This window comes from Electrona antarctica, assembly GCF_951216825.1.
Source record: "Electrona antarctica genome assembly, chromosome: 11".
Lineage (NCBI taxonomy): Eukaryota > Metazoa > Chordata > Actinopteri > Myctophiformes > Myctophidae > Electrona > Electrona antarctica.
In genome coordinates this window covers 10,759,198-10,779,457 of record NC_136792.1, presented here as the reverse complement: position 1 = coordinate 10,779,457, position 20,260 = coordinate 10,759,198, and the positions used below count along the sequence as shown (strand labels likewise).

The 20,260-nt window shown below is 44.4% G+C and overlaps 1 protein-coding gene and 1 long non-coding RNA gene across 4 annotated transcripts in view; one reads left to right on the top strand and one right to left on the bottom strand.

The window, feature by feature from the left end:
• The window catches only part of dscaml1 (Down syndrome cell adhesion molecule like 1), a gene marked incomplete at its 3' end in the record, with an annotated part of 193,388 nt that overhangs the window by 156,738 nt on the left and 16,390 nt on the right, over positions 1 to 20,260 (top strand). For all 3 annotated transcript variants that reach the window (XM_079514495.1, XM_079514496.1, XM_079514494.1), the window contains exons 21-23: positions 821 to 960; positions 18,869 to 19,022; positions 19,585 to 19,702. In XM_079514495.1, coding sequence (XP_079370621.1) covers positions 821 to 960; positions 18,869 to 19,022; positions 19,585 to 19,702 — 412 coding nt within the window. The remainder of the gene's footprint in view (positions 1 to 820; positions 961 to 18,868; positions 19,023 to 19,584; positions 19,703 to 20,260) is intronic.
• On the bottom strand, positions 5,874 to 8,246 carry LOC306932675. Its single transcript, XR_013791142.1, has 3 exons — positions 8,165 to 8,246; positions 7,889 to 7,981; positions 5,874 to 6,221 (listed from the first exon to the last, which is right to left on the bottom strand). It is a non-coding gene; the product is annotated as an uncharacterized lncRNA (long non-coding RNA).

The following is a 20,260-nucleotide window of genomic DNA, read 5'->3' as shown; positions in this document are numbered from 1 at the left end:
ACTTCAGTTCAGCCTGTAAACACACATATGGCCTGTATTGTTTGACATATGGCCAGGCCCCCCCTGCACCCCCCCCCCCCCCCTCTCTCCCCTTGCCCTTGTCTCCCTCCTCTGTTTCCCCGCTGCTGGGGGCATTAAGTCAATTGAGCTTATTTAATGGGAATCTATGACGAGTAAATCTGCACACAAACACTTCTATAAGACCCTCCAATCCCTCCACACTATACGCACGCGTGCGCGTATCACACACACAAACATAGTTGCAGGCCATGAACACACACACACACACACACACACACACACACCACACACACACACACACACACACACACACACACACACACACACACACACACACACACACACACACACACACAGAAGAAAAGGGACTTGTCTTCTTTGACGGTGCAGTGCTTGGGCGGCTGTGGCTCAGGAGATAGAGCAGGTCACCAAGCGATCCGTGGGTCAGCGGTTCGAATCCCGGCTCCTCCTCCTGTCCACATGTCGAAGTGTCCTTGGGCAAGACACTGAACCCCACCTTGCCTCCAGTGGCTGCCACTGTTGGTGTGTGAATGTGGGAGGTGAGGACGCTGCGGTGTCGACTGTTCGCCGCTTCACCTCCCAATGTATGAATGAATGGAGGACCTTTGTGAAGCGTTTGGAGTAGGCATAGAAAAGCGCTATATCCATTATTATTATTATTGTCAATATTTTGTCCATATAACTCATGCAAGTGACATCCACTAACTGATCCTTCTACACACCCTGACACCTTTCACTCATTGTTTTCACCCTCTCTCTCTCTCTCTCTCTGATTCAGACCCCGGACCGCCCGCTGGCATCAAAGCTGTGCCCTCCTCCGCCAGCAGCGTGGTGGTGTCCTGGCTCCCCCCGCACAAACCAAATGGAATCATCCGCAAATACACCATCTACTGCTCCAGTCCTGGGTCAGGCCAACCGGTGAGTTACCAGGGGGTTGGTCACATCGCTCGCTCTGCGATGTGACCACAAATCAGTGTCACTCAAGATAATTCCAAACCTTTGCCTTGATTATGATTAACAAAGAGCAATAGATATATACAGTATATATAGCAGATCTACACTACAACGTGCCACACTGCGAGTTGTGAGCTTGAAGATTGTCTATTTTAGCTATTGTAGTACGCCAGGTATGATACAGAGTTACATGGTTAATCAGACCAATTGATTTAGTCAATTATATTAAAAAAAAACAACAGTCATATACTATTTGTTTTGTGTCGATTCGTTGGTATACTTGCTTTGGACATACAAGGTTTCTACCCGATATTAACGATACATTTTTGGTTCAGATGGCTATAGTCCTTCACGGTTATAGAGGGCAGGGATGAACAGTCTGGTTATAGAGAGATGAACAGTCCTGGTTATAGAGAGATGAACAGTCTGGTTATAGAGAGATGAACAGTCTGGTTATAGAGAGATGAACAGTCTGGTTATAGAGAGATGAACAGTCTGGTTATAGAGGCATGAACAGTCTGGTTATAGAGAGATGAACAGTCTGGTTATAGAGAGATGAACAGTCCTGGTTATAGAGAGATGAACAGTCCTGGTTATAGAGAGATGAACAGTCTGGTTATAGAGGGATGAACAGTCTGGTTATAGAGAGATGAACAGTCTGGTTATAGAGAGATGAACAGTCTGGTTATAGAGAGATGAACAGTCTGGTTATAGAGAGATGAACAGTCCTGGTTATAGAGAGATGAACAGTCCTGGTTATAGAGAGATGAACAGTCTGGTTATAGAGAGATGAACAGTCTGGTTATAGAGGGATGAACAGTCTGGTTATAGAGGCTCATAAACGACGCTTCATGGTTGTGAAAGGGTGGCCAGCTTGTTTTTCTCTTCTTTTTTTTGTTACGCATCGCGTTGTCGCATTTTATCTGACACGATAAGAATAGCACTTTGATTTGATTTGGATCTCTCTCTCTCTCTCTCTCTCTCTCTCTCTCTCTCTCTCTCTCTCTCTCTCTCTCTCTCTCTCTCTCTCTCTCTCTCTCTCTCTCTCTCTCTCTCTGTGTGTGTGTGTGTGGTCTAGTGCTGCAGTCTCAGCAGGATGTGTGTGTGTGTGTGTGTGTGTGTGTGTGTGTGTGTGTGTGTGTGTGTGTGTGTGTGTGTGTGTGTGTGTGTGTGTGTGTGTGTGTGTGTGTGTGTGTGTGTGTGTGTGTGTGTGTGTTAAATGAGCCCTCTCTCATACTGCAGTGTGTGTGCGTGCAAGCTTTACCCTCCAGCTTCATTTGCATATCTGCGTCTCATCACGTTGCCAGGACAACCTCATCTGTTCATCAACGCGGGGAGAAAACAAGCAATGAACACGCACGCACGCGCGCATGCACGCACGCACGCACGCACACACACGCGCTATAATACACCACATAAATGTACATGCACTCAGTTTTCCTCATTCACAAATTACACCTCTCTCTCTCTCTCTCTCTCTCTCTCTCTCTCTCCATAGCCCCCATGTAGAGAGAGGGATGATTACTATGTAAATGAGTACGACCAGAGAGAAGAGGTGTGTGTGTGTGTGTGTGTGTGGGGGGGGGGGGGGGGTACTTTTGTTCCTCTTTTCATTATCTCGCCCTATCGTTCCCCGGATCGCTGCTATCTCCACGCCGGAGGAATATTTTAATATCCGTTACAGCAAAACACACCATGTAAGCCCCCCCCCCACACACACACACACACACACACACACACACACACCCCTCCATCTACTCCTCCCATCGGCCGCCCATCCGTCCGCCACACACACTGATAAAAATATGCCACCCCATTTATTTAAAAGAATCAATGAATTTAATTGAGTCAAAAAGGTACTTTTATTAAACAAGACTAGTTCTTGTATAAAATACGCAATCCAGTCAATTCAATAGTCTACATTTTCCAGTAAAATCTACAAGATATGTCCAGTAAAATCGACAAGATATGTCCAGTAAAATCTACAAGATATATCCAGTAAAATGTACTGGATCGACAAGATATGTCCAGTAAAATCTACAAGATATGTCCAGTAAAATCTACAAGATATGTCCAGTAAAATCTACAAGATATGTCCAGTAAAATCTACTGGATCTACAAGATATGTCCAGTAAAATTTACTGGACATAACTTGTAGATTTTACTGGACATTATCTTGTAGATTTTACTGGACATATCTTGTAGATTTTACTGGACATAGGACGTATCTTGTAGATTTTACTGGATATATCTTGTAGATTTTACTGGAAAATGTAGACTATTGAATTGAATGGATTACGTATTTTATACAAGAACTAGTCTTGTTTAATAAAAGTACGTTTTTGACTCAATTAAATTCATTGATTTTTTTAAATAAACTGGGGTGGAATTTTTATATATATAAAAATGCCACCCCATTTATTAAAAAAAGATCAATGAGTATTTTCAGTTTGTAATCAGAAGTTATACAACTTCTGATTACAAACTGAAAATACTCAAACAAATGTTTGTATTGTCCTATGACCACCATGTTCTTTTCTGTACAACTTCTGATTATAAACTGAAAATACTCAAACATAAATGTTTGTCTTGTCCTATGAACACCACCAGCAAGAGTCAAATGGCATCAGGTATAATAAAAAACAATTTATTGTTTTATTCCTCAAATTGGAACATATAACCTTCATGGATGTACAGTTTTTTAAAACAAAATTATATCAGTGCATAAAAACAAAGTAAATGCAGCCACAATATGATAGCTTCGTGGGCAGTGGAACCATTGGACCCACAGTGTTCTATTGCCCTGTGGGCAGTGGAACCCATTGGACCCACAGTGTACTGTGGTTCTCTATGGCCCTGTGGGCAGTGGAACCCATTGGACCCACAGTGTACTGTGGTTCTCTATGGCTCTGTGGGCAGTGGACCCACAGTGTACTGTGGTTCTCTGTGGGCAGTGGACCCAGTGTACTGTGGTTCTCTATGGCCCTGTGGGCAGTGGACCCACAGTGTACTGTGGTTCTCTATGGCCCTGTGGGCAGTGGAACCATTGGACCCACAGTGTACTGTGGTTCTCTATGGCTCTGTGGGCAGTGGACCCACAGTGTACTGTGGTTCTCTATGGCCCTGTGGGCAGTGGACCCATTGGACCCACAGTGTACTGTGGTTCTCTATGGCTCTGTGGGCAGTGGACCCACAGTGTACTGTGGTTCTCTATGGCTGTGGGCAGTGGACGCACAGTGTACTGTGGTTCTCTATGGCCCTGTGGGCAGTGGACCCACAGTGTACTGTGGTTCTCTATGGCCCTGTGGGCAGTGGACCCATAGTGTACTGTGGTTCTCTATGGCCCTGTGGGCAGTGGACCCAGTGTACTGTGGTTCTCTATGGCCCTGTGGGCAGTGGACCCATAGTGTACTGTGGTTCTCTATGGCCCTGTGGGCAGTGGACCCATAGTGTACTGTGGTTCTCTATGGCTCTGTTGGCAGTGCACGGAAACCATTGGACCCACAGTGTACTGTGGTTCTCTATGGCAGTGGAAACCATTGGACCCACAGTGTACTGTGGTTCTCTATGGCCCTGTGGGCAGTGGACCCATTGGACCCACAGTGTACTGTGGTTCTCTATGGCTCTGTGGGCAGTGGACCCACAGTGTACTGTGGTTCTCTATGGCCCTGTGGGCAGTGGACCCACAGTGTACTGTGGTTCTCTATGGCCCTGTGGGCAGTGGACCCATTGGACCCACAGTGTACTGTGGTTCTCTATGGCCCTGTGGGCAGTGGACCCAGTGTACTGTGGTTCTCTATGGCCCTGTGGGCAGTGGACCCACAGTGTACTGTGGTTCTCTATGGCTCTGTTGGCAGTGCATGGAACCCATTGGACCCACAGTGTACTGTGGTTCTCTATGGCAGTGGAAACCATTGGACCCACAGTGTACTGTGGTTCTCTATGGCCCTGTGGGCAGTGGACCCATTGGACCCACAGTGTACTGTGGTTCTCTATGGCTCTGTGGGCAGTGGACCCACAGTGTACTGTGGTTCTCTATGGCCCTGTGGGCAGTGGACCCACAGTGTACTGTGGTTCTCTATGGCCCTGTGGGCAGTGGACCCACAGGACCCACAGTGTACTGTGGTTCTCTATGGCCCTGTGGGCAGTGGACCCAGTGTACTGTGGTTCTCTATGGCCCTGTGGGCAGTGGACCCATTGGACCCACAGTGTACTGTGGTTCTCTATGGCTCTGTTGGCAGTGCACGGAACCCATTGGACCCACAGTGTACTGTGGTTCTCTATGGCTCTGTGGGCAGTGGAACCACAGTGTACTGTGGTTCTCTATGGCAGTGGAAACCATTGGACCCACAGTGTACTGTGGTTCTCTATGGCTCTGTGGGCAGTGGACCCACAGTGTACTGTGGTTCTCTATGGCTGTGGAAACCATTGGACCCACAGTGTAATGTGGTTCTCTATGGCTCTGTGGGCCCCATTGGACCCACAGCGTTTGGCTTTTCTTAACAAAATTATCAGTGCATAACAAAAACACAAAGAAACATAATTGTATTTGTTCAAATATAGAGTCCATTAACACATTGGCAGTGGACATGTGTCTATCAGAGGTAATGATTAGGCCATGACCTTTAGAACATACTTAACATACGTAAATAATTTGTATTAGTACCCCTGAGGGCTATAGCCTCATTGAAAACGTTAGGCCATAATGGTATCCCTGATGTTGCAAATACTTGCACCTACCTGATGGGCCTGATGTATGCATTGGACCTTCCCTACCCCAAGCCTTTGAAGTACACTTTTGAGGCGTTTCAGAAAATATTTCTTGAGCTGGACGCAAGCACCAAAATGTCTTCCAAAGTATTTGGTTTGAATTAAAGTTTAAAGTACTAATCTTTTCATGGAGGCCAACCCTCAGGGCTACTTCTAAAAACAATTAAAAGTATGTTCTAAAAGTCATTGGCCTAATGTGTTCGTGGATGATAGCCCTCATGACTGTCTAAAAAATATTTGTTTGTGTTCTAAAGGTCATTATGGCCTAGGGTGCAGTACTTAGTTCAGACTAGTCATTGGTCAGACAAACGACAACCTAGGACTAATGCCCCGTCGGAATTACTTGCGGATCCCCTGGCCGTTCTGTCGAGACCACCACCTCTGCTGTACTCGAAGATGCTCAGGACACTAGAAGAGATGGCCTCTTGTACAGCTGCATCATCGTCATCAAATACCTGGGGAAAACAGAGACAGTGAGAATATGCTAAAACAAAAAGCCCAGTTTTGCTTTGACAGCAGCTGTAATCTCATTTGTATTGTTGTGTCCAGTGTCTCACACCTTCCTCCAACATTAATACTATGGTGAGTATACCAGTTACTAGTAGTTGTGTCACTGTGGGCAGGTGCCAAGTCTCGCTAGAAAAGCAAATCAGCATCTCCATAAAGCGTGTCAACAACACATCTCATGGTAGATGGCTGTATTGACTCTGGACTTGATAAAACACAGTGGACCGACACCAGCAGATGATATGGCATCCAAAATCATCACCGACAGTGAAAACCTCACAATCTACCAGGACATTTTAGAACATGTGCCAAAACTACTAGTATTTGGTATAGCCTGCTGACCATGATATTACTTAACTGACCAGCCAACTGACCATCCATTGATCCCACCAAGCCATCAGATAGGCTCTATAGAGGGTATGCACATGCATAAAGTAAATGGCAGATTGAGTGGCAAAGTGAGTGATGAAGTGAATTTAAAGTCGTTTAAAGTAATTTAATGCAATCAAATAGGACTTTTCCGTTTGGATGTATGTGTCAAGGCCAGAAAGTAGTTTTGTGCCACTCAGTAGGCATTCCCGCATAACTCCCGGGTATGATGATGTCACACCCTATATTGTAGATGGCAAAATCCTGTCTCATATAGAGCACCGAAGTCCTGACGTCACTGTCAGTAGAGGGCGTCAGTCCACAGGTTCATGTACTTTTTATTTGCATCACCCCGGCCTTTTCACTCATATGGATATGAAGCATCGACTGAAGGTGGAAATGTACAAATATACCCAAAGAGTAACAAAATAAGCGTTAGAAACGAGTCAAACAACCCAGAGACTACATTTCTGGGTAGGCGGGTGGCTGCATCTGCCCGTCGCACAACAGAAACTGAATGTCAATTATGTTTATTTTTATTTTATTGATATTTAATGTTTCGTGGTTAGTACGAGTCGAGTCACCACCAGCTGAGCTTACGTCAACGAGGAATCTCAGGAACGCAATGTGTTGACAGCTGGGCGTGACGTATATTAGCAGCGGCATTGCCTTCATATGTAGTTTCAAGGCTTTTGCGGCCACATTAATTCCATTTTCTCCAGAAACTGGCTGTATCAAATATGAATGGACATCATTAACGACGCACAGCCACTCCGCTGACAGAAAGGCCGGGGTGGTCGGTTTATTTTTCAAACACAGTTCTTATATGAAGCGACCTAAAATAGCCCTATGGAGATTTCAATGCAAATAAAAAAAAAAAATCACACCCGTGTGAACCGAGTGGTGTAAGGTCTTATATAGCCTGTCTGACGTAATGAAATCATGTCTGACGTAATGAAATCACAACCATGCTCATTTTTTCTGCACAGACTAACAAAGCCAGTTGTAGGAGTGGTTTACACCACTCAATGAAATCACACCCGGGTGAACAGGTTGAACATGGCAACCATGCTCATTTTTTCTGCACAGACTAACAAAGCCAGTTGTAGGAGTGGTTTACACCACTCAAAAAAAAATACATGAACCTGTGTGTTGGTGCCCTCTACTGAAAGTGACATCAGACTTCGGTGCTCTATAGGCTAGGTCTTTTAGCAAGAAGTTTAGAACAGAGGTAGATTTTCTTTACCTTGTAATCCTTGATCAACTCCTCCGTATTTTCCCCAAGCAAGACAATGAGGACTCTGGTGACAGCTTCTCTACAGGACTCAATGCTGTGGTCCTACAAACACATGAAATGACATTGTACAGTACAGACATCAGAATGCAGAAGTGCATCAAACTAACCACTACACAACATATTGGGAGTCAAGCAAAACAAATGAGCTTGTAGATTGGCTATTTTTGGGGTTGAAGGAAGCTCAAAAGAAAATGAGAACATTGCGTGTTATGTGAAGGTCTTTACCTGTGCGACAGCTGCAACTTGCTTCTGTGGCTTGGTGCAGGTGACCACTCCAGGCTTCAGTGGACGTCAGCTGGCTGGGTGGGTGGGGGGGGGGGGGGGGGTCGGTCAGCCTGAAATCACAGTAAAAACAGTTAGTGAAACCTCATGACTACTGCGTGTGTGCGTGTGCGAACTAGCAGTTTTAACTGGAATGTGTGCGATTGACTCTCTACTATGCTTTATTTTAAAAATCTGTTTGGAAAATAGCTGATCTACAAGCTTGTACTGTACATTGGCTATTTTAGCCAATCTAGGACCCGAGTTCAAAAGAATATGCGAACATTGTGTGTTTTGTGAAGGTCATACCTGTGTGACTTGGTGATGGTGACCACTCCAGTCCAGGCTGCAGTGGACTCCACTCCAGTCAGCTAGCTGGGTGAGTGGGTGGGTCAGCCTGAAATCACAGTAAAAACAGTTAGTGAAACCTCATGACTACTGCGTGCGTGCGTGTGCGAACTAGCAGTTTTAACTGGAATGTGTGCGATTGACTCTACTATACTTTATTTTAAAAATCTGTTTGGAAAATAGCTGATCTACAAGCTTGTACTGTACATTGGCTATTTTAGCCAATCTAGGACCCGAGTTCAAAAGAATATGAGAACATTGTGTGTTTTGTGAAGGTCATACCTGTGTGACTTGGTGATGGTGACCAATCCAGTCCTGGCTGCAGTGGACTCCACTCCAGTCAGCTAGCTGGGTGGGTGGGTGGGTCAGCCTGAAATCACAGTAAAAACAGTTAGTGAAACCTCATGACTACTGCGTGCGTGCGTGTGCGAACTAGCAGTTTTAACTGGAATGTGTGCGATTGACTCTCTACTATACTATACTATACACCGTTTGCCGGCCACTGCTACAGAGCTGACATTGAGGTTATATCTTCCCTTCTTCTCTGGAGTCCTGCCTCAAAGCAGACCAGAGGTAGAAAACGGTCGTTCCCTGATGTCATCGCTAGGGACACATCAGTAAGCAGGAACTGGGGATGGCAATGAAGAAACGGGAAGTCTGGCATGGCATTGTGAAATCCATGATCTCGACCGCGGTGGAAAAATGATGAATGATGATGATGATGATATTGAAATAGCCAATGTGTAGGGTTAAATTGGTTAAACTGTTAGAAGGAATACTTCAAGCATAGAAGTCAGGCAAAACAAACAAGATTGTAGATTGGCTATTTTAGCCAATCTAGGACCAGAGTTCAAAAGAATATGAGAACATTGTGCGTTTTGTGAAGGTCATACCTGTGTGACTTGGTGATGGTGACCACTCCAGTCCAGGCTGCAGTGGACTCCACTCCAGTCAGCTAGCTGGGTGGGTGGGTGGGTGGGTCAGCCTGAAATCACAGTAAAAACAGTTAGTGAAACCTCATGACTACTGCGTGCGTGCGTGTGCGAACTAGCAGTTTTAACTGGAATGTGTGCGATTGACTCTCTACTATACTTTATTTTAAAAATCTGTTTGGAAAATAGCTGATCTACAAGCTTGTACTGTACATTGGCTATTTTAGCCAATCTAGGACCAGAGTTCAAAAGAATATGAGAACATTGTGCGTTTTGTGAAGGTCATACCTGTGAGACTTAGTGATGGTGACCACTCCAGTCCAGGCTGCGGTGGGTCGGTCGGTCAAGAAGACTGAAATCACAGTTAAAAACATAGTTGCTGCCGGTCACAGTGTCCGGAATGATTATAATTTATCAGACATGTGATAAAAACAGACATATCTTTGAATGCATGAATCACAAGCAAGGTACATAAAATGTGGCTACATTTAATGTAGCCAAATAAGCAGTAACATTATATTTGGGGGAGGTGAGCTTCACACACACCTGCAAAATGTGGACCCTTTCTCCCCACCCTCACTGAGGCACAACACAAACACATGAAGACATGAAGCTTCAGCTGACACAAAACCCCACCACGCTGTTTGTCCAAAACACACAATTGATCTGATTCGCGCCCGGTGTGTGGAGACCTTTAAAGGTGGTTGTATATTGGACGCGTTTTTCGGGAAACTGATGGAGAAACTACGTTAGAAATCCGAAAATCGCGCCCGGTGTGTGGGGACCTCTCCCACCGACATCATGTGTTCATTTATCTTCAGCCATACAGACTCCATTTGACACAAATCAACGTACACCACTGCTAGCCTGTTTGTCCAAAACACACCATCTTCTCTCCACGTTTCTACTTGTCCTAATACAATGACAGCTCACAAGTGTGTGTGTCGGGGGACAGGCCGGGTACTCGCGTTGGCTCCCCCCCGGCCGTTCAATTTGAGGAGGTGTTGGCCATGGACGGTATAGATATACACTACAGTATGAGCACATTCATCAAAAACACACAACTATTAAACTATGAATAGGGCTTAAACATTTAATCATCCAAAGTCGGATTGTATTTTCACACGTAACGCGTCCATTAAAATGTCAATCCGCTGCATCGGTCATGCGGGAAGTTGGGACTGTAATGTATGCGACTGTCCAAGGCTGCAGTCAAGATGAAACGTAGTTTCATGAAAGTTGTGAAACCAAATGAGTTGTTTCACAGCCCTCTTTCTAATTTAAACACCAAATACACAACAACATGCATTGGTATCAAAAACAACCAGCCACTGACGCGAAAATAAAACCGTCACACGTGTGTCTGCTTAGATGTGTGCTGTACAGCAGCAAACACTCCGTTTTTCACTACTCCAAACAAAACATAATGTAAACACTTGCTAAATTGAACCTTAATCAAATGCTCGGCTAATATTATTCTTACCTTAACCGTGGAAAAACAGTGAAGTGATGCAGGTGCGGTGAAGAAGTTTGTGAGCAGGTGCGCGGTGAAATGGCGTCTGACGTCAGGTCTTCTTGAAGGGGCAAAAGTTATTGAAGGGGCGTGTCCATGTTTCCAAGCCATAATGCTGTATATTTTACTGAATTCTGACCATTTTGTGTGGGTACAGAACAACATTGGTTGGAATTAAGTAAATAAATCCATTTGAGAAATACATGCACACGTTCTTGTATTGTTAACAAGAGATGATTCTCGAAAAAAGTGACATATTCTTGTACACAAAAAACTTAAATGTGTCTTGTTAATCATAACCGATTTAATCATGTTACATTTACTGTTCCTAATAACCATTTGCCCGTAAATTTTAATGCATTTTGACCATTGTGTGTGGGTACAGAACAATATTGGTTGGAATTAAGTTAATAAATCCATTGGATAAATAAATGCACACTTTCTTGTATTTTTAACAAGAGATGATAATCGAAATACTTGACATATTCTTGTAAACGAACATACTTAAATGTGGCTTGTTAATCATAACTGATTGAATCATGTTACATATACTGTTTGTCCGATGGACTTTTATCAGTGCATACATACACACACACACACACACACACACACACACACACACACACACACACACACACACACACACACACACACACACACACACACACACACACATACATACATACATACATACATACATACATACATACATACATACATACATACATAATACTGTACGCATACACCCACCCTCTTGTGTATATTTTAACATGTTCGGAATAAATAAATACATGAAATGAAAAAACCCATCTGTCTGCTTACACCTGAGATTATGGCTCCTAATGGTAAGTGTGTAGATGCGCGCTATGTGGGGAAGGAGGGAAGGGGATGCGGGATTTAGACGAAAAGAAACAAAATGGTGGTGATGAGTAGATAATAGATGCGCTGACAGATAGAGAGAGACGGCTTGAAGTGGACCCATGCACTGATGATGGGAAAATTATCCCATTCAGGACGGGAACCCCTTTTGGTGTTTTAACCCATTTTGACCTGAGATCAGATTCTAAAAATGTCTTCTACATCCTGACAGTTTTCTGAAAAAGCTATGTTTCTATGTCAGTGGTTCTTCGATTTTTCAAAAATAGCAGACCTACAAGCTCGTAGCGCGCCACTCGGTCTGCTATTTTTCAATAGCTAAAGCATAACATAATATGCTTAAAACACCAAAAGGGGTTCCCGCCCAGAATGGATTAAGCATTATGTAATACTGTAGATATTTGAAAAATATCTACAGATTTTGGAAAAATCGTGAAAATGTGGCGCAAATCTTTGAATAATATAATATTCTTGCAGAGCGAACTTTTTTAACTCAAATCTTTGCTTCTGTGGCGTCCCTGGAACAACATATTTTCAAATGGGGGGGGGGGGGGGGCCGCGGCCAAATACAGATCATTCTGGGTGTCCCCCTGACATGAAAAAGGTTGAGCACCACTGACAGAAACATAGGTTTTTCAGAAAACTGTTAGGATTTAGAAGCATTACTTTTTTTTTTAATCGGCCTCAGGTCGAAATGGGTTAACAAAGCTACTCGTTATTTTGTTGTATACAGATGTACAGTATGTTGATATAGTACAGCACAGTATACTGGAGATGAGAGGAATTGGCCAAGAAAAAAAAAGAGGAAAAGAAAAAAGCTGCTTTTGGCAGGAAGAACGGGGCAGCGAGGAGACATGGAGGAGGAGGTGGAGACAGAAACGCGGCGAGAAGGGAGAACGGAGTGAGACAAGAGGAATGGGCGAAGCAGCGAGAGGGAATATTAATATAGAATAATACACAGGGAAAGACCCCGCTGGAATGCTCCTGACTGCCTGCCTGCTCATAAATGTGAAAATCAACATGAATACCCCCAATGTCATTTTCCCAGAATAAACCGTTCTGCAGGCTGACACACACACGCACGCACAATCGCACATACACACGCACGCACGCGCGCGCACACACACACACACACACACACACACACACACACACGCACGCACGCACGCACGCACGCACGCACGCACGCACGCGCACACACACACACACACGCACACACACAGTGAAAATCTCTCCGACTCTTCGCACCCTTATGGGTCCATTTGGTTCCACGTATGCACTCTCTGAGTTACAGATGCCTATTTGTGCCTGTTTGTACACGTTCTTACTTATAAGTGAGTTGTGCGCGGGAGAGCCACACTCTTTTTACGTGTGCACGCTGCTCTGCTCACGTGCATCCCGAACGTTCATCTGATTTACCAAGGGGGGTATATAACGTGTGTGTGTGTGTGTAACAGGTTGTGGCTGGGTATAGATGACTGATTGAACCCTACAAACCCTCCTGCGCACTCAGATCAGCCAACGCAGGGAAGCTGGAAGTACCCTCACTAAAAACGCCGGGACAACGCTCCACACGTCCCAAACTCTTCTCCCTTCTGGCTCCAAAACTGTGGAATGCACTTCCTGTTGCAGTCAGAACTGCAGCATCACTCCCAATCTTCCGCCACAGTCTGAAAACCCACCTTTTCAGACTCCATCATGGCCCATAGCACTTACCCTACCCCCTTAGATAGCATCTTTGTAGACTTAGATAGCATTTGATACAGACTTTTAGCATGTTATGTAGACAGCACTATAATTGCATTGTATGTAGTCATAGCACGTCATAGTACATATGTATAGCTTAGTATAGCATATATGTATAGTTTATATGTATAGTTTCATTATATAGATATTCCACTGTTACGTTCTTAGCTTACGCATGTTTCATGATAAATGCTTTTTATATATGTGATGTATTCCCATGCTTTTTGTTCTTGCTTAATGTAAGTCGCTCTGAATTAAGAGCGTCTGCTAAATGCCTAAATTGTAAATTGTCCTTGATGAGATGGTGAGCTTTAACTATACGCACCATTTCTCATACAGCGTCTGTGGTGAAGGGGATACCACCTCCCATTATGTGCTCTGTTGGCTGTGGTGAAGGGGATACCACCTCCCATCATGTGCTCTGTTGGCTGTGGTGAAGGGGATACCACCTCCCATGATGTGCTCTGTAGGCTGTGGTGAAGGGGATACCACCTCCCATTATGTGCTCTGTTGGCTGTGGTGAAGGGGATACCACCTCCCATTATGTGCTCTGTTGGCTGTGGTGAAGGGGATACCACCTCCCATTATGTGCTCTGTTGACTGTGGTGAAGGGGATACCACCTCCCATTATGTGCTCTGTTGACTGTGGTGAAGGGGATACCACCTCCCATCATGTGCTCTGTTGGCTGTGGTGAAGGGGATACCACCTCCCATCATGTGCTCTGTTGGCTGTGGTGAAGGGGATACCACCTCCCATTATGTGCTCTGTTGGCTGTGGTGAAGGGGATACCACCTCCCATTATGTGCTCTGTTGGCTGTGGTGAAGGGGATACCACCTCCCATCATGTGCTCTGTTGGCTGTGGTGAAGGGGATACCACCTCCCATTATGTGCTCTGTTGGCTGTGGTGAAGGGGATACCACCTCCCATTATGTGCTCTGTAGGCTGTGGTGAAGGGGATACCACCTCCCATTATGTGCTCGGTTGGCTGTGGTGAAGGGGATACCACCTCCCATTATGTGCTCTGTTGGCTGTGGTGAAGGGGATACCACCTCCCATTATGTGCTCTGTTGGCTGTGGTGAAGGGGAGACCACCTCCCATTATGTGCTTTGTTGGCTGTGGTGAAGGGGATACCACCTCCCATTATGTGCTCTGTTGGCTGTGGTGAAGGGGATACCACCTCCCATTATGTGCCACCACCCACTTGTAGGTTTTTCCATCCGTGAGTGATCAGTGTTGATTTCGTCGACTAATACTAAGACGAAAAATATTCGTGGACTACCTTTTTTCACGGACAAAAACTAAATGACTTGGAAACTAAATGGAAACTAGAAAGCAGTTCCAGCAGAAACTGCGTGGGCTCGCCAAAAAACGCAATGTATATAATATAGGCTGTAGCATGTTGTTAACAAAAGTTATAGCTGTATAAAGGCCAGCCAATAGGAACACAGATGGGCGGGGCTTAAGCAATTACAGCGTGCTCCTATTGGTGGTCTAAGTCCATGGAGCAAATTTCAAGACTGTAGCATGTTGTAAACAAAAGTTATAGCTGTATAAAGGCCAGCCAATAGGAATACAGAGGGGCAGGGCTTACGCAATTAAGGCATTACAGCTTGTTCCTCTTGATGGTCTACGTCCATGTACCAAATTTTGAGGCTGTAGCATGTTGTAAACAAAAGTTAGAGCTGTGTAAAGGCCAGCCAATAGGAAGACAGAGGGGCGGGGATTAAGCAATTAAGCAATTACAGCGTGCTCCTATTGGTGGTCTAAGTCCATGGAGCAAGTTTCAAGACTGTAGCATGCTGCAAACAAAAGTTATAGCTGTGTAAAGGCCAGCTAATAGGAAGACATAGGGGGGCGGGGCTTAAGCAATTAAGCAAGTACAGCTCGTTCCTATTGGTGGTCTACATCTATGGACCAAATATAGAGTCTGTAGCATGTTGCAAACCAAAGTTATTAGCTGTGTAAAGGCGTGTGTGTGTGTGTGTGTGTGTGTGTGTGTGTGTGTGTGTGTGTGTGTGTGTGTGTGTGTGTGTGTGTGTGTGTGTGTGTGTGTGTGTGCGTGTGCGTGTGTGTGTAGAGCCTAATTGCACAAATAGCAGATCTACAAGCTCACAAGGTTTTGCAGAGCAACTCATTGAGATCTTGTAACACTAATGTCAGCCCTGTAATTAGGCCCTTATATGTCTCAGCTGTGCGAGAGTAAAACGTTGCCAGCACTATGACTGGGAGATTTCAATGGGCCTCAATGGGAAAGACCTATGCCCGAACAAATTGCTCTATCGCAAAAAGTAAAAGTCGAATGCAATGTTTTTTTTCCCGCTGTGAGTGGCCTGAGACATTGGGGAGGCATACTATGGTCCGACGGAGCATTGGTTCGATATGCGTCCGCACCTCGGACTAGCGCCTGCTCCCGTGCTTGCGGTTATGGTTAGGTTAGGGGTTAGGGGTATCGGATCAATGAATCGTCGGACCAAACACATGTACCCGAGACATTGAGGTACAACATCTCCTCTCCTCTCCTCTCCTCTCCCCTGGTGCCTGTATAGACCCCATCAGTGTGTGATTGTGCTTGATATTCCTGACCGACTGATCACTCTGTCTCCTCTTGTCTCTCTCAGTCTCATCTCTTCGTCTGCTGTGTCTGGGGGGGGGGGGGGGGGGGAATCCAAGACGAGCGCACAAGGAACACTTGATTTGGTGCACGTGACAACCTATTTTGTCGGCGAACTTCACAAACCTCAAGGCCTTGCAAGACGGCGTGCCTGCCTTGTTCCCTAATTGTTCTCTCTTTTTTAAATCCTGACCGTAGTTATTTCTAAACGTTTGTTTTTGTGGCTTTCGCCTTTATTTTATATATATATATATATATATATATATATATATAGAGGGATAGACAGTAGGCTGACATTAAATGGGGAGAGAGATGGGGGGGGGGGGGGGTGACATGCAGTAAAGGCCGTCGGGATCGGGAGTCGAACCCGCGGCACACTTGCCAGCCAAGGTGCCTGGACCGCTGAACTACAGCCCAGGCCCCGACCTTATAGTTAACGTCTTGCATTTGCTGCAAACCCTTGCACATACGCAGGACGTTGAGTGAAGCCAAACAAGCGCTCCCCCCAAAATTGTCAGAAGAATATAGCATACACCAGGGGTTCTCAACGTTTTTGGCCGGGGACCCCCGGAAATGCTTTGGCAATGTCTCGGGACCCCCGCCCCGCCCCCTCCCGACCCCCAATATAAATTGACTGCTACAGTAACCTTAACCCATTTTGGGCGGGAACCCCTTTTGGTGTTTTAAGCATTATAATTTAGCTATTGAAAAATAGCAGATCTACAAGCTTGTAGCGCGCCACCGAGTGGCGCGCTACAAGCTTGTAGGTCTGCTATTTTTGCAAAATCGTGAAAAAAAAAATATATATATATATATATTTTTTTTGGAAAATAATTTGGGGACCCCCTCAAATAATTTGGCGACCCCCCGAGGGGTCGCGACCCACGGGTTGAGAACCCCTGACTCCATCCATCAACTACACGTAGTGTGTACCCTTTGTCCTTCTCTCCCTCTCATTTACTCAAGTACTGTACTTAACCCATTTCTAAATGCCTTCTAAATACTGACAGTTTTCTGAAAAACCCATGTTTCTATGTCAGTCATTATCAAACATTTTCATGTCAAGGACCCCCACAAATATATGTAATTGGCTGCCGACGTACCCCATCTGAAAAGATTGGGTACGTTTGCCAGAAGCAAACATTTGAGTGATTCGCTCTGAAAGAATATATATTCAGAGATTTGCGACACATTTTCACGATTTAAAAAAAATAGCAGATCTACAAGCTTGTAGATCTGCTATTTTTCAATACCTAAAGTGTAACATAATGCTTAAAACACCAAAAGGGGTTCCCGTCCTGAATGGTTTAAGTAACATTCTACTCCACTACATCTCGGAGGCAAATATTGTAAAAATACTTTTACTCCACTACAATTATTTGAAAACTTGTACTATATATATATATATATATATAAATATACACACACACATTCCGGCCATTTGAAAATAACCGGTCTACAAGCAAGGACATTCTGCACAATGAGCACTTTCTGTATACTTTGATTACATTTTTGATTTACTGAAGTAAATGTTGAATCCGGACTTTTACCTGTAACAGAGTATACTTCTATCCGTATTGATACTTTTACTTAAGTAAAGAATGTGAGTACTTTTTCCGCCACTGTATATATGTCTATATATGTCTTTTCTTTTTTTCTTACAGAAATAAAATAGTTATCAGAACCAAGCACGGGTGCTTTTGATGAATCTATCATGGTTTAAATGGAGATTGAAGTTTCAACGGCTTTATGTATATTTACACCATACATGGGCAACTGGCGGCCCGAGGGCCACATGCGGCCCCCACCTTCACTTAATCTGGCCCTCAGGTTAATATCAAAATACTGATATGAAATTGGTTTCAGCTGTTACAATTCCACAACATGCAAACATGACCGGCTTTAATTACTTACAGTCTAAATTAGTAGCTCAATGCTCAACACAAGTATTTGAAATTACATAAAAATGTTAGTTTTCAGGATTCCAATTAAAAAATAACAAAAACATTTTCAAGATTTCAATTTGAATATAGCAAAAAAAATCACACCCGTGTGAACTGAGTGGTGTAAGGTTTTATATAGCATGATCAGCTGTGGTCTGACGTAATGTCTGACGTAATGAAATCACACAAAATATGTTAAGTAAAAAAAGCTATCATTTTTGATAAATGTATGTATCACACCCGGATGTGATTTCACAACTGGCTGTTTTTGCGCAGAGAAAATGACCACGGTTGCTACGGTCATCCAGTTCACCCGGGTGTGATTTAATTACGTCAGAAATTATTTTGAACATAGCAACCATGCTCATTTTTTTATGCACACAAAAGCCAGTTGTAGGAGTGGTTTACACCACTCAAAAAAGCCAGTTGTAGGAGTGGTTTACACCACTCAAAAAAGCCAGTTGTAGGAGTGGTTTACACCACTCAAAAATAGCAGATCTGCGACGCGTTTTGAGCTCGTAGATCTGCTATTTTTTGCTACGACAGCAATGTGGCCCTCTGGAGTGAGTGTGGAAATATAGTGGCCCTCTCCATCGTCAAAGTTGCCCCACACCTGATTTACACATTCCAGTTAATATACACTGTGCTCATAGTGAGGCCGCCCCGCCCCCATCTCTCCTCCTGTGTAACCTGCAGATGCCCAGCGAGTACGAGGCCAACCCGGAGCTGCTGTTCTACCGCATCACCCACCTGAACCACCGGCAGCAGTACCTCATCTGGTCCGCGGCCGTCACCACCGCGGGCCGCGGGAACGTCAGCGACAAGGTCACGGTGGAGCCTGCTGCCAAGGGTGAGAGAGAGAGAGAGAGAGAGAGAGAGAGAGAGAGAGAGAGAGACACAGAGAGACAGACAGACAGACAGACAGACAGACAGACAGACAGACAGACAGACAGACAGACAGACAGACAGACAGACAGACAGACAGACAGACAGACAGACAGACAGACAGACAGACAGACAGACAGACAGACAGACAGACAATGCACTGTAAAAGGCAGTGTGCTCCAGGCTGCCCCACTAAATACTTAATTCAACGTCAAACAGAAGATTACTAAAGTCGACTAAATCTACAGTTGATTTAGTCGAACAAAATGTGTTTAGGCGGGCCTTGATGCCGTCGTAATGACTGTTTTTTCACTTGCTGAAAATAGCCGATCTATACAAGCCCACAACGCGTCGCAGTTTTCATTTAGTTTCCATGTAGTTTTCGTCAGTGAAAAAAGGTAGTCGACGAACATTTTTCGTCTCAGTTTTAGTTGACGAAGACAACACTGATTCCTACACTACAGTAAGTGTTGTCCTATAGTGTACACTTACACACGTCTCTCTTTTCTATGTCTCCTCTATATCAGCTCCCGCTAAGATCCTGTCTTTCGGGGGCACAGTGACCACACCTTGGATGAAGGACGTCCGACTGCCCTGTAGCTCAGTGGGAGAAGCCACTCCCATCATCAAATGGACCAAAGACAGGTCAGAAGAACCACAACCCCGGACGCACTTAACCCATTTAGACCTGACATCGAAAAAAATGTCTTCTAAATCATCCCCCCCATGTGTGTTGTTTTTGGCAGCAAATTTCTATTTTAGTTTTAGTCATAGTCTCTTGAATAGTTTTCATTTAGTTTTAGTCACATTTTAGTCACGTGGAATGTTTTAGTGTTAGTCTAGTTTTAGTCGACTAAATATCATAAGATTTTAGTTTAAAGACTAAAATGCATTTTGGCGGGCCTAGATGCCGTCGTAATGACTGTTTACACTTACGCTGAAAATAGCTATCTACAAATAGCTATCTACAAGAGCTTGTAGATCTTCTATTTTCAGCATGTAACCAAGTGTGAATTCACTTATACTGGATCTCTTGTCCACTAGTCCCTTTCTAACATTTTAGCCTAGTTTTTATTTGTTGACAAAATCGTCAGTATATTATTAGTTTTAGTCATCATAGCGTAGTTTTAATTTAGTTTCCATTTAGTTTTCATCAGTGAAACATTTCATCGGCGAACATTTTTCGTCTTAGTTTTAGTCGAC